Source organism: Schistocerca piceifrons, chromosome 3 (genome assembly GCF_021461385.2).
Source record: "Schistocerca piceifrons isolate TAMUIC-IGC-003096 chromosome 3, iqSchPice1.1, whole genome shotgun sequence".
Taxonomy (NCBI): Eukaryota; Metazoa; Arthropoda; class Insecta; order Orthoptera; family Acrididae; genus Schistocerca; species Schistocerca piceifrons.
Genome location: NC_060140.1, coordinates 286,527,727 through 286,548,887, shown reverse-complemented (window position 1 = coordinate 286,548,887; position 21,161 = coordinate 286,527,727). Strand labels below are relative to the sequence as shown.

General features: G+C 45.7%; 1 protein-coding gene across 1 annotated transcript in view; it reads right to left on the bottom strand.

Moving 5' to 3' along the window:
* LOC124789443 overlaps window positions 1-21,161 on the bottom strand; it is a 222,899-nt gene that overhangs the window by 142,281 nt on the left and 59,457 nt on the right. Inside the window, exon 2 of the mRNA XM_047256793.1 lies at window positions 17,603-17,880. Coding sequence (XP_047112749.1) covers window positions 17,603-17,822 — 220 coding nt within the window. The 5' untranslated portion in view covers window positions 17,823-17,880. The remainder of the gene's footprint in view (window positions 1-17,602; window positions 17,881-21,161) is intronic.

Here is a 21,161-nt window from a genome sequence, read left to right as displayed (position 1 = left end):
TTGTGTGAATGCTCTGAAAAGCTAATCATTTGCATATCACAGCATCGTCTTCCTGTCGGTTAAATTTCTCGTCTGTAGCACGTCATCTTCGTGGTGTATCAATTTTAATGACCAGTAGTGTATATAGACAGAATATTCAAACCTGTGTTGCCACATTTTAACAACACCCCATGGGTGTCGAAGTTGATAACGGAAGTTTCCGTCTGACGCCGATAGCAGTTGCGTGGGGTCTGGCGGACCCAGTGGTGCACGCCCGTTCAGCCACGCCCGCAGCAGCTCTGGACTACAAGTGCCCTCTGTCACCGCAATATAGGACGGCCGGCAGCAGCTACTAACCCATTGTCAATTGCGGCCTCTTCGCTACGACACCATCGTCCGTGATTAGTCAGCCACATCCTAGTTGCTATTGTATGAGCTTCACTCTAATTCTTGCTGCATTCTTTATGATGAGGCTTTATTCGCTTGGAGACATACAAGATAAGTGAATCTTCTGCTTACTGTGTTAACTTCTTCGCTAGCAATTTCTGCTCCTGTTCAGCTTTCCTACGATGACAGTTGCCACACCGCCTTGTAGCCCACCTCTCCATACCAACCTCTCAGTTAGTAACTCCATTTCGATCTCTGATAGCCGCGCGGAATCAGCCGAGCGGTCTACCCGCTGCAGTCATGGACTGTGCGGCTTGTCCCGGCGGAGGTTCGAGTCGTCCCTCGGGCATGGGTGTGTGTATTTGTCCTTAGGATAATTTAGGTTAAGTAGTGTGTAAGCTTAGGGTCTGATGACCATAGCAGTTAAGTCCCACAAGATTTCACCTACCTTTGAACCTTTTTTGTAACAAAAGCTTCACGACGCAAAGTGTCCTTAAATGTGTGTGTGTGTGTGTGTGTGTGTGTGTGTGTGTGTGTGTCCCATACCATGACATATTCAGAGACGTGATTCTTGTCTAACGGTACTTCATTGATTGTATTCATGTCTCCATTGTAAACTCCATGTTTCCACCTCTTTCCTTTTGCCTCTTAGCAGAGTCTATGAGGTGCGATTTAGTTAGTTCTTGTTTCATCTTAATGTTATGATGACTCTTTATGTCTAATTAGATTAATTTCGTTTTTTGTTTCTTATTCTCTGATTTCACATTTCCATGTCTTTGTGCTTGCCAAACGTTACCATGGCCACTGCGAGCATTATTGGTAGGGCCCTCCAACCATCGTGGGATTTTAACGATGTAACGCCCCAATTGGATAAGATATGGTACGATGTCCCTCAGTTGTGCTTCCAACAACTCTATCAATCAATGCCAAGCCGAATAACTGCTTGCATAAGGGCCATGGGTGGACCAACGCATTATTGACCTGATCAATTTGTGAAAACTACTTGTCTTGGATAAATCATCCATTGTTTCTGAAATTATAATCTTTTGTTTGTACATGTAGATCACATCTAAGGATTTCCGTCCAGATGGAATAATCCCTTCGTGATGCATCGTTTTTTATTGTGTACATTCTCTGAAATTTATCCCTCAGGTTAAGACCTCTGTTTGATACTAGTAGACTTCTCTTGGCCAGTATACGAGTGCAAAATTTAATGACATCTCACTTTGTCAAACTGAAGCTCGATTCCGTTTTTGGGAAATACATTTTCATTTGCAGTGATGATCAACTTTAAATGATCACGATCACCGCTAGATGGTGCCCATGAGATGTTCGTTTCGTAATGCGATATTGTTTCAAATGATAATTCATGACAGTCGAAACCTGTTACATTTAATTCAATAAATTCGACCAGTATCACAGTGTAAAAAAATGTACACTCCTGATCATAAATTAAGGATATTTGCAGAATGTGGTGCCACACAACGTGGCACTACACAAAACTGGCGCTAAGAGCATAGGCACATAGGGAACACACACGACAGAGGTTTGTAAGATCATGGTATTGGTGATAAGTTGAAAAAACGGTCCCGAAACACGTGCTACGAAACGCTACTGTTTCCTCCGCATGTACGCTGACACCAATATGGGATATGATCACCATGCACTCGTACACAAGCCGCACAACGAGTTGGCATACTCTGGATCAGGTGGTCGAGCAGCTGCTGGGGTATAGCCTCCCATTCTTCCACCAGTGCCTGTCGGAGCTCCTGAAGTGTCGTAGTGGTTTGAACCCGTGCAGCGATACGTCGACCGAGAGCATCCCCGAAGTGCTCGACGGGGTTTAGGTCTGGAGAACAGGCAGGCCACTCCATTCGCCTGATATCTTCTGTTTCAAGGTACTCCTCCACGATGGCAGCTCGGTGGGGCCGTGCGTTATCATCCATCAGGAGGAAGGTGGGATCCACTGCACCCCTGAAAAGGCGGACATACAGGTGCAAAATGTCCCGGTACACCTGACCTGTTACAGTTCCTCTGTGAAAGACATGCAGGGGTGTACGTGCACCACGCCATCAAACCACGACCTCCATACAGGTCCCTTTCAAGGACATTAAGGGGGTTGGTATCTGGTGCCTGGTTCACGCCAGATGAAAACCCGCCGAGAATCACTGTTCAGACTATACCTGAACTCGTCCGTGAACATAGCCTGCGACCTCTGTTCCGATCACCATGTACTGTGTTCTTGACACCAGGCTTTACAGCCTCTCCTGTGACCAGGGATCAGTGGAATGCACCTTGCAGGTCTCCGGGCGAATAAACCATGTCTGTTCAGTCGTCTGTAGACTGTGTGTCTGGAGACAACTGTTCCAGTGGCTGCGGTAAGGTCCCGAGCAAGGCTACCTGCAGTACTCCGTGGCCGTCTGCGGGCACTGATGGTGAGATATCGGTCTCCTTGTGGTGTTGTACACTGTGGACGTCCCGTACTGTAGCGCCTGGACACGTTTCCTGTCTGCTGGAATCGTTGCCGTAATTTTGAGACCACACTTTGTGGCACACGGAGGGTCCGTGCTACGACCTGCTGTGTTTGACCGGCCTCCAGTCGCCCTAGTATTCTACCCCTCATAACGTCATCAATATGTGTTCTTTGAGCCATTTTCAACACACAAGTAAGTCTGAAAACTTCTGCACACTTACTCGCTGCACCGTACTCTGGCATGCACCAACACACCTCTGCGTATGTGGACTGCTGCCAGCGCCACCGTGCGACGACCGCAGGTCAAATCTACATCTACATCTACATTTATACTCCGCAAGCCACCCAAGGTGTGTGGTGGCGGGCACTTTACGTGCCACTGTCCTTACCTCACTTTCCTGTTCCAGTCGCGTATGGTTCGTGGGAAGAACGACTGCCGGAAAGCCTCCGTGCGCGCTCGAATCTCTCTAATTTTACATTCGTGATCTCCTCGGGAGGTATAAGTAGGGGGAAGCAATATATTCGATACCTCATCCAGAAACGCACCCTCTCGAAACCTGGACAACAAGCTACATCGCGATGCAGAGCGCCTCTCTTGCAGAGTCTGCCACTTGAGTTTGCTAAACATCTCCGTAACGCTGTCACGCTTACCAAATAACCTTGTGACGAAACGCGCCGCTCTTCTTTGGGTCTTCTCTATCTCCTCTGTAAACCCCACCTGGTACGGATCCCACACTGATGAGCAATACTCAAGTACAGGTCTAACGAGTGTTTTGTAAGCCACCTCCTTTGTTGAACGACTACATTTTCTAAGGACTCTCCCAATGAATCTCAACCTGGTACCCGCCTTACCAACAATTAATTTTATATGATCATTCCACTTCAAATCGTTCCGCACGCATACTCCCAGATATTTTACAGAATTAGCTGCTACCAGTGTTTGTTCCGCTATCATATAATCATACAATAAAGGATCCTTCTTTCTATGTATTCGCAATACATTATATTTGTCTATGTTAAGGGTCAGTTGCCACTCCCTGCACCAAGCGCCTATCCGCTGCAGATCTGCCTGCATTTCGCTGCAATTTTTTAATGCTGCAACTTCTCTGTATACTACAGCATAACCCGCGAAAAGCTGCATTACTTTAACGTCTGTCGACGTCTCTCCATTGGGAAAAACATGCTGTGTTCTGTTTGCTAAAAACTCTTCAATCCAGCCACACAGCTGGTCTGATATTCCGTAGGCTCTTACTTTGCTTATCAGGCGACAGTGCGGAAATGTATCGAATTCAAGGAAAATGGCATCTACCTGGGAGCCTGTATCTAATATTTTCTGGGTCTCATGAACGAATAAAGCGAGTTGGGTCACACAGGATCGCTGTTTCCGGAATCCATGTTGATTCCTACAGAGTAGATTTTGAGTTTCCAGAAACGACATGATACGCGAGCAAAAAACATGTTCTAAAATTCTACAACAGATCGACGTCAGAGATATGGGTCTATACTTTTGCGCATCTGCTCGACGACCCTTCTGGAAGACTGGGACTACCTGTGCTCTTTTCCAATCATTTGGAACCTTCCGTTCCTCTAGAGACTTGCGGTACACGGCTGTTAGAAGGGGGGCCAAGTTCTTTCGCGTACTCTGTGTAGAAATCGAATTGGTATCCCGTCAGGTCCAATGGACTTTCCTCTGTTGAGTGATTTCAGTTGCTTTTCTATTCCTTGGACACTTATTTCGATGTCAGCCATTTTTTCGTTTGTGCGAGGATTTAGAGAAGAAACTGCAGTGCGGTCTTCCTCTGTAAAACAGCTTTGGAAAAAGCACCGCATGGTCATATCCGGAGGCTGATTTAAACCCGCAAACCGCCCACCAGAGTGTTGTTTCACCATGTATCAGCATTATCCTTAGTTTATGGGCATGTGTATATTTTACTGAAAGTTTAATAATTTGTGTTGTGGGATCTCTGTCTTCCGCTGTTTACTTCTAGGTGTAGCTATCATCTCGCAGAGCTCCCGTACCGCTTTCCGGCATTGCAAGTACGTTGTAGAGCAGTGGAGACGCGGCACACGCGACGAACGGTTCCGCAGCCGCTGCTGGCGTCGTCCGCTGCGAACAGCTGTCGGCGTGTCGCGTCGCGCAGCCGCGGCCACCACCGTTACCGCGCCGGAGACCCGCTAGGTGCGACGACGACGCGCCGGCCGCCGTGTCTTGTCTGCCGTAGCGCTGGACACAGCCGCCAAGGCGAGCAGGCCGAATGGAGTAACTCGGAGTGCTACAGGCCGTGACGCAGCCTCATTGTACGTCCTGCGCTGCTTACGTGTAACTTCATTTAAACGTTAAACATCCTGTCGGTCTGTGGAAAGCCGGCAAAGAAGAGAGTCCAAGGTTTAAAATGTGGTGTTACAGGATATTGAAGGTTAAGTGGATTTGTAAAGTACGCAAAGAGGAGGTTGTACGCAGGATTGGTGAGGAATGTGTGGAAAATACTTGCTAGAAGAAGGGCTAGCACGACACGACTGTTTCAGGAAAACAGGAAATAACTTACACGGCACTAAATGTCTCCGCAGACGGCAAAAGTACACTACCGGCCAGCCTGGATGTGGTTTTTAGGCGGTTTTCCACATCCCGCTACGTGAATACTGGGTTGGTCTCCACGTTCCGCCTCAGTTACACGACTCTCAGACATCTGAAAACATTCGCACTCTTCCATGAATTCCACTAGACGCAGACAGCAGGGGTACACTAATTCCATCCCGGGGGGTATGGGGGGGGGGGGGGGGCGGCAGGAAGGGCATCCGGCCACCCCTAAAACTAACCTTGCCAAATCCGTTGTAACCACGCCGAACCTGCGAACGCTGCGGGACTATAGCGTAAGCGAAAGAAAGAGAGAAAGATATATGAGATACTTCGAAATTTATCGTCTTCCTGCGAATTCCTCGTTCTCGGCTGTACTGGGTGTAGATGCACTACCCAATAGTGACGTATGAAAATATTTACCAGCCCGGGACTCACAGTCCACTACATTCATCACCTAATGCTCGCAACATTACTTCGATCCCCGGAGTACGGTGAATGAGACAACAAGGAATCGTGACTAATATTGTTGCCGTCGTGTGCCCGCCTAGGCATGTAAGACAGACATTTCCGTTATGGGAATTCAAGTTAGGTGACGAATTTGGTGGACCACGACCTGTGAAGTTTGGGGTCCGTCCCGGGAGCGTCCACAGATAGCCAAGCCAAAGTGGTTCAGGCGACCACTCGTGTTAAGCAGGAAATCCAGGTTCGACTCCCTGTGTGGAACAAGCTTTCATGTGTCACTATTGGACAGTAGTTCCGTACCTAATACAGCACATGTCAATGAATTGTCAATCAGCGAATTAATTTCGAAGTACCCACATTCAGATTTTCCATGATTTTCTTAAATCGCTTACGATACATGTAAGAATGGTTCCTTAGGCACGACAAAGCCATTTCCTTCTCCATCTTTCGCGATTCAGAGCTTGGACATCGGCGGAACGTTAGACTCCTTCTTTTTCGTAGCCACCGAAACAAGTTCCAAGTACCATCTAGACACGAATCACCGCCGACAGGTTGACTATTGTATGTGACAGGACGACGCTAAGGTGGGTATCAGAGACGCAACCCGCGTGTGCCACGAAAACGGTAAAGAGGCAAGGACTAGAGGAGGCGGGGTCCAGGGTCAAGCGGAAGAAGGTCGGCTGTTGGCGGTAGCGCGCCGCCGCCCCTGGAGGCGGAGGTGACGGGGGCGGGGGTGGGGCCGCGACACGACCTACATGCCACATGCCACGAGCCGCCTCCCACGCGCCACGCAATGCACCTGTTTGGCACCGCGTTCCGGCCTTGTCCCGCGTTCCACACCGTTACCTCCAAACGGTTCCCACAAGATACTGACGGCCTGCCGTCACCTACTCTACTTGCTGCTCAGGTCATCGTGCTATAGGGCTGCGGCTACTTCTTTCTGAGGCGCAAAACATAAAGGTTAGAATGTGTGCTGTCACGAAACTAAATTATTTTCAAAAGAACATTACCGTTATTACTATTCAAACCAATGTACACTACTTGCCATTAAAATTGCTACACCACGAAGATGACGTGCTACAGACGCGAAATTTAACCGACAGGAAGAAGATGCTGTGATATGCAAATGATTAGCTTCTCAGAGCATTCACACAAGGTTGGCGCCGGTGGCGGCACCTACAACGTGCTGACACGAGGAAAGTTTCCAACCGATTTCTCATACACAAACAGCAGTTGACCGGCGTTGCCTGGTGAAACGTTATTGTGATGCCTCGTGTAAGGAGGAGAAATGCTTTCCATCACGTTTCCGACTTTGATAAAGGTCGGATTGTAGCCTATCGCGATTGCGGTTTATCGTATCGCGACATTGCTGCTCGCGTTGGTCGAGATCCAATGACTGTTAGCAGAAAATGGAATCGGTGGGTTCAGGAGGGTAATACAGAACGCCGTGCTGGATCCCAACGGCCTCGTATCACTAAGAGTCGAGATGACATCCGCATGGCTGTAAAGGATCGTGCAGCCATGTCTCGATCCCTGAGTCAACAGATGGGAACGTTTGTAAGACAACAACCATCTGCACGAACAGTTCGACGACGTTTGCAACAGCATGGACTATCAGCTCGGAGACCATGGCTGCGGTTACCCTTGACGCTGCATCACAGACAGGACCGTCTGCGATGGTGTACTCAACGACGAACCTGGATATACGAATGGCAAAACGTAATTTTTTCGGATGAATCCAGGTTCTGTTTACAGCATCATGATGGTCGCATCCGTGTTTGGAGACACCGCGGTGAACGCACATTGTAAGCGTGTATTCGCCATGGCCATACTGGCGTATCACCCGGTGTGATGGTATGGGGTGCCATTGGTTACACGTCTCGGTCACCTCTTGTTCGCATTGACGGCACTTTGAACAGTGGACGTTACATTTCAGATGTGTTACCACCCGCGGCTCTACCCTTCGTTCGGTCCCTGCGAAAACCTACATTTCAGCAGGATAATGCACGACCGCATGTTGCAGGTCCTGTATGGGCCTTTCAGTATACAGAAAATGTTCGACTACTGGCCTGGCCAGCACATTCTCCAGATCTGTCACCAATTGAAAACGTCTGGTCAATGGTGGCCGAGCAACTGCCTCGTCACAATACGGCAGTCACTACTCTTGATGAACTGTGGTATCGCGTTGAAGCTGCATGGGCAGCTGTACCTGTACACCCCATCCGAGCTGTGTTTGAGTGAATGCCCAGGCGTATAAAGACCGTTATTACGGCCAGAGGTGGTTGTCCGGGTACTGATTTCTCAGGATCTATGTACACAAATTGCGTGAAAATTTAATCACATGTCAGTTCTAGTATAATATATTTGTCCAATGAATGCCCGTTTATCATCTGCATTTCTTCTTGGTGTAGCAGTTTTAATGGCCAGTAGTGTAATACTAACTGCGTTAGTTAGTTACCAGTAACTACACTTTTTTTTCATCTGCGACAGTAAAACTAAGATAGAGACGTCACTTATAATTAAATATCGTATGAAAATGCATTCTGCGTGTTGTATATAGTTCCCGCAGTGGAAGAGAAATTGCTTCATTGATAAACGAACCTACTGACAGTACAAAGCAACAGTATCTATATAATGGCTACTATACTGGCGTACAGCTTACATAGTTACTGTATTATTGTTATACATTTGTTTATAACAGTAAGAAAATGAGTTAACTATGCTGGATTTCGTATTTTATCACTAGTCGGACACTGGCCAGGCGTCTAGGACTTGGCGACATATCGGCGGATATTACCTGCATATCTCTATAAAGTGGTTTTTTGTAGTTGGGAGATGGATATTTTATCAGTAGCAATGGTTTTCGAGTGCCTGTTAAGATCTTTTGGCACTTCTTCCAGTGTTGTTACTATTACTGGAAGTGGTCAGACACAAAGCACTGGCAGCGTGAAGTCTTATAATTTCTGCTAGTCAGAAGTAAGGAGCCACGTAACCAGTCATTTACAAATAGTAAGTTATCATATTGCACATATACTGACGGAAAAGAACGGAACACCAGGGGAGAGTTGTACGAAAGAAACGAAAGTTGGTACGCTTGTTTGTACATCTGAAAGATGATATCTATTAAAATTTCGCTCCAGTCGCATAAGACTGGCGCTATTAGCGCCACTATGAGAATGAAAATCAGTTTTGCCTTAAATATACGCAGTAAGGTCGTGAGTGTTAGTTACGTTTGAGACTGACGTTAGTCAAGAACGCCTTTAAGGCGACAAAGACCTGTACATATTAAGTTACCACACACAAAAAATATCTGCACTTATACGTAACACCCGGTGTGCACCAGGACTGTTGATATTTCTATAAATACCGGGAATCCAAAATATCGATATTTAAAGTTATATCATTACTGACCATCGATATATCTAAGAAAAGATTCGTTATATTGATATATCGACAGAATAGATATCTACATACATACCTATCAAAAAATCGGTTACACATTGTGTTGTGTACATAGTTCCGCGTAGTCAGCGCGTACACAACTTTCCCACTAGAGCGCGCCCCGCTAAGCACAACAGCGAAGGCGCAGCGCTCGTCCGTCTCCGCACTACGAGATGGCGCTGCCATAGAGACGGACCAAATTCTGCTTCCGCCGATCCGCGTATTAATATGAAACGCAGCCAATGAGATTGCTGCTAACGTAGAACCTTTTCTCCTCGCGGAACACACTCGCGCAGTGTACAGACCTCCGATTAGTCAGTCTGCATTTGTCTGCACCAGTCTGTACTATTCTGCATTAGTCTGTACCAGTCTGTACGAGTTCTAGATTTGTCTGTACCAGTCTGTACGAGTTCTACATTGGTCTGCACCAGTCTATAGTCAAGTTTCAGTCTGCGCCTAATTACATTACCATATTCCTGTACATAGCCATGAAGATAAATGTATAAACACTTTTGTCAAGTATCAGAGATATATGTGAGAATAAGATTAACGTACCAATACCAAAGGAACTTCAGATTGTCGATTGTAAATAGCATCCAGAACCAAGTTAAGTAATTTTTATGCTTGTTATTATTTTAATAAATGTGTGTGAAAATTAATCAAGTTCTGCCTAAAGTTGGTCACTGTCAATCTGCTACTCTAAGCGTGCAAGTGGCGTTTCTATCGTCTGACCTAACGGCAGAAGATAAACACGCCACGATAAGACCACGAGACATATTGCTGACACTCGCCTACTTCGTTAGAGCGACAACTCAAATAATCTGATGGTGTGTGTACTGAAGGTCTTACAGTACGCACACCACAGATTGTAAATAAACTGCCTGTTTTAGAGCTGTATATTTAAGTATTAATTTATTATTAGATATTCTGTATATCAACAAGCTAGCAGTCTGCAAGGAAAAGTTGGACTTTCAGGTTTAGCGATAACCACTTTGCTAGCAATGGTAACTGCATGTAAGTAGCACAAGAAAAGGTGTCCGGTGGGTCGTCACACATTGGATTTATCCCGAACGCATCATGTCGACTTGCCTGTTTTTTCATTAATGCCAACGTCAGCGACCTAGCAGTTGTAGTGTCAAAATCGCGTGGTGAAGCTAAACGTTGCAGCTTCTATTGGTGGCGCCGAGCGCCGATTACGTCAACATTTCCTTCACACATCTCCGCCCACAGCACAGACCAATCTTGTTACTTAGATTCTTGCTCATCATTTTCAGCAAATGATTTTGAAGAAGCCCGATGTCAAGAAACAGCACACTAATTGCGTTGAGAATTGTTTTTTAACGCACTGGTGTGGTATTTCTTTACTTGTTATTCCATTCATATTTCCAACCCCCCCCCCTCCCCCCTCGCAGTGGAACAGTGCAATTGGACATCTTCTTTTGTGCCACATGTAAGTGCTCCACACAATCAAAGAGAAAGACTGGACGTGATGAAAGCGCAAAAAGTTCTACTACAGTTTCTAACAACCCTACCACAACAAAGGTAAAAAATTAATTATGATTGTAGTGTTGCTCACGCTGCTAAATATTGCATTTTCGGGCAACAACAAAGTTATATTACGTGGCAGGTGTCATTAGAGCACAGTTAATAAAGTCATTTCTTGAAATAATGGATAAACTAGGCACTCATCTTTTCGTGTTTCCCACGCTGGTCTCGTTGTGAACTCATGGCTCAATCGTCGAAAATCTAGGTAGTGATGATTCCAAGTTCGGATTCAAAGAGTCCTAGGTGTTATTCTGCGATATTCAAAAGTTTTATAGATGTGTTTCATAAACCATTCTTGAAGATTAAACGTTTGCAAGTTAGGACAATGGTGATGTAAAAAAGTAATCAGCACTCCGAATTTAAGTTACACTTCTTTTTTATTACGTTTGTTGCAATATCACGTAACTCGTTCCAAAACATCACTTCGCAATATAAAACATACTTGAAAATATCTTCCTCACTGTTAAAGTTCACATTTCATAAACTGACTACAATTTGCGTCTTTTTAACATGACGACCAAAGCATGACTCTCTAATAACCGCTTACGCGCCCAAAAATCAGAGTTACAAGTACGTCAAAGATCATAGTGACAAAAGAAAGAATACACATAAGAATAATATCATTGCAATGTATACATATCGATGTATCGAAGTACCTCTACATTAATGAAATCAAATCTGAATGTTGTCACAGAAATATGTTAACTATTTTACAGAAACACAGTAGAATATTGCTGGTATCGAGAGGTTGAGGTGAGGTGCCGTAAATGTTACGTAATTCAAGTACCATTACAAGTTTCAGAAGGAGGTCTTTAAATAATTGCCGAAAACTGTTAAAAAATATAAAGGAAAAATCTCGGCACTCCATAATGCCACATGGAATCGATATATCGATAAATCGCGTTAACCGTCATCGCCCGGTATATCGACTCATTTTGGAAATGGTATCGATGTATCTACACATCGATAGTTTGTGAGCAGCCCTAGTGTACACCCTTTCATTCACAGAATGCGGCATACACTTTTTGAATAATTGATAATGGAATCTCTATGCTTTCAAGCAGCAAGTAACAAGTGACACTATGTCAGTTAACCACGCCCGTCAGATGATCGGAAGAGAAGGAAACTGTAAGGCCACATGTTCTTTAGGAAACGATGCCGCTTTTACCTTGGACGCACTGTATGTTTTGAGCTGATTTTGTTTAAAAATTTGACAGAAGCTATGAAGGAGGCACTGTTAATATAACTGTTAGGTGCCCTAATGTACCTACAGGAAGTGATATGCTGGCAGCCAGTCTGATAGTTTTTCCCCAGTTCAAACCACCACTCGAGGAACTTCATGCATGCTGTGCAGTGCAGGAAGTTTGCTTCTTGTGTAAAGCGGTCACCCGGACGAAAGGGGTCTGCAAGGCAGTGGCAAGGCCTGAGTCACGAACCTTTCCCCTAGGGCGACCTTCAGCGCAGAGCCGCTACCGTTCCACCAGCTCACGGACGGTAGCCGTCGAATACTGTGCGCTAGATCGCTGGCAGCTGCTGGCCGGCAATGTTTCGTGCTGCAGTCACGGTAGTGACACCAGTTTTGGACATTTCACCGAACTCTTCATTCAGTTTGACATCGCGAGATGTACGTAGGTCGTGACGAAATGAGTAAGACAAAAAATTGTTCAAATGGCTCTAAGCACTATGGGACTTACCATCTGAGGTCGTGAGTCCCCTAGACTTAGAACTACTTAAACCTAACTAACCTAAGGACATCACACACATCCATGCCCTAGGCAGGATTCGAACCTGCGACCGTAGCAGCAGCGCGGTTCCGGACTGAAGCGCCTAGAGCCGCTCGGCCGTAGTGGCCGGGTAAGTAAGACAATAACACTTTGTGAAGAAGGTTGTACTTATGCAGAAATACCATAGAAACTGCGAGAAGAGCTGCTTAGTCGGGTACGAGGAAAGTCTGCAAGAATTTGCGTCAGCCAAAGCCGCTGCAAGAACCGGCAGAAAAGGAACCTTAACTGATGAAGACTGTCATGGACTAAGCCGTATGTCTCTGCAAAGTCGTCGGCGTACCGCAAAAGATGTACATGCCATCTCCAATACTTCAGGGGTTGAAGTTTCTGATCAAACAGTCAGAGAAAACCTTTGTGATTTTTTTTTTTAAACAAAGACACATTTACGCCAGTGACTGTAACACTTTCTTTATTTCAAGACTGCAATTTCTGCCTTAGGCCATTATCAAGTGCAGATTTTTGTGGCTTTAAGTCATGTCAACTTAAAATGAGCTGACACATTTATATGTCGTTGTCATTACTATTAAATACATTCGTGACGCTGTTACATATTTCGAGTACACGTATCCATATGCCATAAAACAACATAGTCTGTAGACACTCATCTTCGTTAGCCCATCACTAGTCACATATGCACTAAACTGCAGCGGCAGATTACTGTTTACATGCTACTCATGTGACGTCTTTTATAAAGTTCTACATGACTGTGAGTCCCAGGTATAAAAAGTTAACTCCCTGAAAATGGTTTACGAGAGAGCACCCCAAGAAGGAAGTCTTATCTGAAAAAAAGGTAGAGTCAGAAACGTATGCAGCGGGCTTTTGCACACAGGGTGGAATGGCAAGAAGACTGGGCTAGCCTCATTTGGAATGATGACACTAAGATCAGTACATTTGGAAGGGATGGAATTCATTTCTTTCACCGTTGTGCAGGCGAAAAATTGTTGCTTTAACGCACCACTGCCACTATGAAGCATCCTTTCAGTATCATTACGGGAGGCTGCATTGCAAGACTCGGCATTATGCGTCTACAAATGTTTGGAGGCAACATTAAGGCCAAAAAGTACAAAGAAGAATTACTAGTGTTGAAATTTCTGCCCTCTATTCATGTTTCAAAGTAACAACATTCACAGAATCGCTCAGTAAGGCAGACCGTCATGTCACAGCATTAGAATCAGTAAGAAATGATTCGCTGACCATCACATTAGTATGCTGACTTGGCCTGGAAACAGAACCCACCTCAATCCGATTTAGAACTTGCGGCAACGGCTAAAAATTGTAGTTTCACGGTGGAACCCCAGCAACAAGAGGGAGCTGCTATAGGCCTTCGTCAGTTCATGGTTCAGAGTTGTTAACCCAGAAGGTCATCATCTGGTAGACTCGATGCCGCACACAATGGGGGCGGTGATTGCATCAAATGGATATCCCACCCGAAATACTGAGAAACATACGTCTATTCCAAATAATTTGTAACTTTTTGAAATTGTTGAGTTGGGATTATTTTTTTGGATTTTAATTAAATTTTTATATTTCAACTGAAGTCTTTCTAAAGAATTATGGTGTATATTTCAGCTATAATAAAATCCTGGCTGGAATATTTAATGAATATCTACAGTACTGGCCATTAAAACTATTACACCACGAAGATGAAGTGCTACAGACGAGAAATTTAACCGACAGGAAGAAGATGCTGTGATATGCAAATGATTAGCTTTTCAGAGCATTCACACAAGGTTGTCGCAGGTGGCGACACCTACAACGTGCTGACATGAGGAAAGTTTCCAACCCATTTCTCATAAACAAACAGCAGTTGACCGGCGTTGCCTGGTGAAACTTTGTTGTGATGCCTCGTGTAAGGAGAAGAAATGCGTACCATCACGTTTCCGACTTTGACAAAGGTCGAATTGTAGCCTATCGCGATTGCGGTTTACCGTATCGTGACATTACTGCTCGCGTTGGTAGAGATCCAATGACTGTTAGCAGAATATGGAATCGATGGGTTCAGAAGGGTAATACGGAACGCCGTGCTGGATCCCAAAGGCCTCGTATCACTAGCAGTCGAGATGACAGGCATCATATCCGCATGGCTGTAACGGATCGTGCAGCCACGTCTCGATCCCTGAGTCAACAGAGGGGGACGTTTGCAAGACAACAACCATCTGCACGAACAGTTCGACGACGTTTGCAGCAGAATGGACTATCAGCTCGGACACAATGGCTGTGGTTATCCTTGAGTCTGCATCACAGACAGGAGCGCCTGCAATGGTGTACACAACGACGAACCTGGGTGCACGAATGGCAAAACGTCATTTTTTCGGATGAATCCAGGTTCTGTTTACAGCATCATGCTGGTCGCATCCGTGTTTGGCGACATCGCGGTGAACGCACATTGGATGCGGGTATACGTCATCGCCATACTGGCGTGTCACCCGGCGCAAAGGTATGGGGTGCCATTGGTTACACGTCTCGGTCACCTCTTGTTCGCGTTGACGGCACTTTGAATAGTGGACGTTACATTTTAGATGTGTTACGACCCGTGGCTGTACCCTTCATTCGATCCCTGCGAAACCCTACATTTCAGCAGGATAATGCACGACCACATGTTGCAGGTTCTGAATACAGAAAATGTTCGTCTGCTGCCCTGGCCAGCACATTGTCCAGATCTCTCACCAATTGAAAACGTCTGGTCAATGGTGGCCGAGCAACTGGCTTGTCACAATACGCCAGTCACTACTCTTGATAAACTGTGGTATCGTGTTGAAGCTGCATGGTCAGCTGTACCTGTACACGCCATCCAAGCTCTCTTTGACTCAATGCCCAGGCGTATCAATGTCGTTATTACGGCCAGAGGTGGTTGTTCTAGGTACTGATTTCTCAGCATCTATGCAGCCGAATTGCGTGAAAATGTAACCAAATGTCAGTTCTAGTATAATATATTTGTCCAATGAATACCCGTTTATCATCTGCATTTCTTCTTGGTGTAGCTATTTTAATGGCCAGTAGTGTATAATGTATATTTCAGCTAAAATAAAATCCTGGCTGGAATATTTAATGAATATCTATAAAGTGTCCACAATTAATGTCCTGCTGTAGCTACAGATAGGACTTGTTCTACGTCACAAGGTAATACTTTGAAATGGATGAAAAAAATAAGGGCCGTAAATTCAACTAAATGACTAGGAATTACAATTACGAACAATTTAAACTGGAAGGAACACTTAGAAAATGTTGTGGGGAAGGCGGACCAAAGACTGCATTTTATTGGCATAACGCTTAGAAAAACGTAACAGAGCTACTCCACGCTTGGCCGTCCTCTTTGGGAGTACTGCTGCGCGGTCTGGGATCCTTACCAGATAGGATTAACGGAGTACATCAAGAAAGTTCAAAGAGCAGCAGCGCGTTTTGTATTATCGCGAAAATGGGGCAGAGAGTTTTGCTGACATGATACAGGATTTGGGGTGGACATCATTAAAACAAATGCGTTTGTCGTTGCGGCGGAATCTTCTTACGAAATTTAAATCACCAAATTTCTCCTCCGATTGCGAAAATGCTTTGTTGACGCCGACCTAGGTAGGGGGAAACGATTATCATAATAAAATAAGGGAAGTCAGGGCACGTACGGAAAGAGATAGGTGTTTGTTATTTCCGCGCGCAGTTCGAGATTGGAATAATAGAGAATTTTTGTGAAGATGGTTAGATGAACCCTCTGCCACGCACTTAAGTGTGATTTACAGAGTGTCCATGTAGATGTAGATCTTTACAACGAGAACACCAGCTAGTTTACGAACTGCAACACAATTTATCTCAGCTGGTATTAAGGATAATTTTTTCTCTATTACCATAGTGTGGGTAAAGATCTCGAGCTTTCAGTTATTTTCATTGCTGTCACCGTCAAAAATTAAGAACGGAACTTCCGAGAAACGTTGCAGTACTTTCCGTAAATACGCAAAAGGCGGAAAATCTCTACAAGGTAGTTTACAGCTACACTGTACTTGACAGACAGCTACATGAACAACAGTTTGTGGTATTGCGAAAAATAAAGGGAACCCGCTGGTGATGCTGAAGCGTCACTTGGACATGTATGGGCAAAAAGACAAGAAAATTATGTGTGCTCCAGGCAGAATGCTTTCAAAAACGTAAACATCTGATTAATAAAGTTACGGTGACATCATGTGCCCCTGTTCACTATTTGTGTAGGTCAGTAGAGATTATAACTATCTTTAATGTCGCAGAAGTTTTTCAAGGTGAAAAAGTTGTGCGTTTCCACCTGTATACTTGACTACCGGTAAGCGAAATGAATTTTAAATTGAACGTACTACTACTACACTGTCATCTTGATGCCGTGTCCTCGTTGAAATTTAAAAGTTGGTGGAATAACATAGTTGCCGCCCGCCCAGTTGGCCGTGCGGTTTAATTCACGGCTTCCCGGGCGGGAAGGAACGCCTGGTCCCCGGCACGAATCCACCCGGCGGATTTGTGTCGAGGTCCGGTGAACCGGCCAGTCTGTGGATGGTTTTTAGGCGGTTTTCCATCTGCCTCGGTGAATGCGGGCTGGTTCCCCTTATTCCGCCTCAGTTACACTATGTCGGCGATTGCTGCGCAAACAAGTTCTCCACATACGCGTACACCACCATTACTCTACCACGCAGACATAGGGGTTACACTCGTCTGGTGTGAGACGTTCCCTGGGGGTCCACCGGGGGCCGAACCGCACAATAACCCTGGGTTCGGTGTGGGGCGGCGGAGGGATGAAGTGGACTGTGGTGGTCGTCGTTTGGTTGTGGATCACTGCGGCTGCGGCGGGGACGGAGCCTCTCCGTCGTTTCTAGGTCCCCGGTTAACATACAATACATAGTTGCCTTTTTTACTTAGGCTTGAGGCATAGCAGCTTGTTTAATAATAAACGCGTGAGCCCCAAATCAAGTGAGAGGAGCACGGGCTAGGCTGTGTACTCACTGTCGATCTCGTAGGTGCGCCATCCGTAGGCGACGTTGAGCTCCTTCTTGCCGTCGAAGAGACCGAAGTGGACGCGGCCGTCCGACTCGTGCGGGTTGGGGATGCGGCGCGCGCGCGCCACCACCCAGAACTTGGTGCCCAGAGCCGCCACCAGCAGCGCGATCGCCAGGCACGAGCCGAAGAACGTCGCGAAGATGGCGCCCCGCCGGAACAGCTCCATGGCCAGGCCGCGCCGCGCCAAATCAGTCGCCCAGCATTGCGACAACACGCCACACGCCCTGCGTACATAGAGAAAGAAGACACCATAAACAACAGTTCATCTACATCTACATCTACATTGATACTCCGCAAGCCACCCAACGGTGTGTGGCGGAGGGCACTTTACGTGCCACTGTCATTACCTCCCTTTGCTGTTCCAGTCGCGTATGGTTCGCGGGAAGAACGACTGTCTGAAAGCCTCCGTGCGCGCTCTAATCTCTCTAATTTTACATTCGTGATCTCCTCGGGAGGTATAAGTAGGGGGAAGCAATATATTCGATACCTCATCCAGAAACGCACCCTCTCGAAACCTGGCGAGCAAGCTACACCGCGATGCAGAGCGCCTCTCTTGCAGAGTCTGCCACTTGAGTTTATTGAACATCTCCGTAACGCTATCACGCTTACCAAATAACTCTGTGACGAAACGCGCCGCTCTTCTTTGGATCTTCTCTATCTCCTCCGTCAGACCGATCTGGTACGGATCCCACACTGATGAGCAATACTCAAGTATAGGTCGAACGAGTGTTTTGTAAGCCACCTCCTTTGCTGATGGACTACATTTTCTAAGCACTCTCCCAATGAATCTCAACCTGGTACCCGCCTTACCAACAATTAATTTTATATGATCATTCCACTTCAAATCGTTCCGCACGCATACTCCCAGATATTTTACAGAAGTAACTGCTACCAGTGTTTGTTCCGCTATCATATAATCATACAATAAAGGATCCTTCTTTCTATGTATTCGCAATACATTACATTTGTCTATGTTAAGGGTCAGTTGCCACTCCCTGCACCAAGTGCCTATCCGCTGCAGATCTTCCTGCATTTCGCTACAATTTTCTAATGCTGCAACTTCTCTGTATACTACAGCATCATCCGCGAAAAGCCGCATGGAACTTCCGACACTATCTACTAGGTCATTTATATATATTGTGAAAAGCAATGGTCCCATAACACTCCCCTGTGGCACGCCAGAGGTTACTTTAACGTCTGTAGACGTCTCTCCATTGATAACAACATGCTGTGTTCTGTTTGCTAAAAACCCTTCAATCCAGCCACACAACTGGTCTGATATTCCGTAGGCTCTTACTTTGTTTATCAGGCGACAGTGCGGAACTGTATCGAACGCCTTCCGGAAGTCAAGAAAAATAGCATCTACCTGGGAGCCTGTATCTAATATTTTCTGGGTCTCATGAACAAATAAAGCGAGTTGGGTCTCACACGATCGCTGTTTCCGGAATCCATGTTGATTCCTACATAGTAGATTCTGGGTTTCCAGAAATGACATGATACTCGAGCAAAAAACATGTTCTGCCGGCCGAAGTGGCCGTGCGGTTAAAGGCGCTGCAGTCTGGAACCGCAAGACCGCTACGGTTGCAGGTTCGAATCCTGCCTCGGGCATGGATGTTTGTGATGTCCTTAGGTTAGTTAGGTTTACCTAGTTCTAAGTTCTAGGGGACTAATGACCTCAGCAGTTGAGTCCCATAGTGCTCAGAGCCATTTGAACCATTTGAAAAAACATGTTCTAAAATTCTCACTCGTATAACTCGTATAACCGTTGACTGACTGTAGGGGGATTCAAGGAGATTTAGACATAATTTCTGTTTGAGTTTCACTACGTCCATCCTCATTACAGCTGGTTGCGGGATAGTCGAATGTCGAATCAAAATACCCTCCAGCCGTCTAAATTTCCAAATTGTTATTTTTTTGAGCAAACAGTTTCGGCAATATTTTATGCCATCTTCAGTACCCCTGACCCACGTATAGGGTGATTCCCACCTCTAGTCCAGCCAAAATAGGGGCCATCATTCACTGACCGGTCTCTGTAGATTTTTGACACATCTGACAAGTCGGCAAGTGATGATCCAAGGGGTCGCTGTGTCAAAAATCTACATAGACCACTCATTGAATGCTGGCCCCTATTTTCACTGGTCTTAAAGTGGGAGTCTCCCTAGTACATGTCTTTCAGAGGGCCTAAAGAGGGCGTAATATATCGCCAAAACTAGTTGCTGAATAAAATAACAATTTGGAAAAAAAAAATGGTTCAAATGGCTCTGAGCACTATGGGACTTAACATCTGAGGTCATCAGTGCCCTAGAACTTAGAACTACTTAAACCTAACTAACCTAAGGGTATCACACACATCCATGCCCGAGGCAGGATTCGAACCTGCGACCGTAGCAGTCGCGCGGTTCCTGAGTGAAGCACCTGGAACCGCTCGGCCACCGCGGCAGGCCCAACAATTTGGAAATTTAGACGGATGGAAGCTGTTTTGATTCTACACTCAGTTCTGTTTGCTGTGATGCATGACAATTTCCTTTAAATCAGGGTAAATTTCGAGCTGCAACAGTCTGGGGCGACTTTTCGATTCAACGACTGTAGAAATCACGCGGTTTTGAGGCGAATAACAAGTCGACAAGTGATGATCGAAGGGGTCACTGTGTCAAAAATCTACGGAGACCAGTCATTGAATGCTGGCCCCTATTTTGACTGGACCTAATGTGGGAATCTTCCAACTACACGTCTGCCAGGGGAGGGGGGCTGAAGACGGCGTAAAATATTGCCGAAATTGGTTGCGCGATAAAATAACCGTTTGGAAATTTAGGCGGCTGAAAGCGGTTTTGATTCGACACTCGTTTCTGTTTCTGTGATGAATGGCAACATCCTTTAAATACGGATAAATGTACGAACCGTGGACGTTACAGTGATGGGGAGGTCTGCATGCGTCATGATGCAGACAGCGGTACTGTAGGTGCAATTATTGGGTTGTTGCATAAGTTCGTAGCGCTTTTTCATAAGTTTAATGAACACAACAGAGTCATTAGCCATCAATAATATATCCTCGTTACAATAGTCTGCGGTAACTTTTCGATTCAACGACTGTAGAAAATACATGGTTTTGAGGCGAAGAGCTAGTCGAGCCATGTTCGGAGTGCATTTTCATCCAGAAAGGTAATTCCTTGAGGATTGTTCGATGGGGAGCGGAAAAGGTGAAAATCTGAGAGCGCAATATCAGCTGAGTGAAGTGGTTCTGGAATGACTTTCCAATCCAACTCCCGTATAGTGTTGTTTGTCAGTCTAGCTGAATACTGGCGTGCATTATCGTGGGGTACTATCGCTTCATGCAGTCGTTGTTCTTAGACTGCGTCTGCAAGATGTCTCATTTGTTGACATTAAATGTCAACAGTGATGATTACACCTTGTGGAAGCAATGTGCAGTACACCACACCGTTGTTGTTCCACCAGGCGCATAACATTATCTTTAGCGAATGTGCGCAGGTGTTTGTATGGGGAGTTG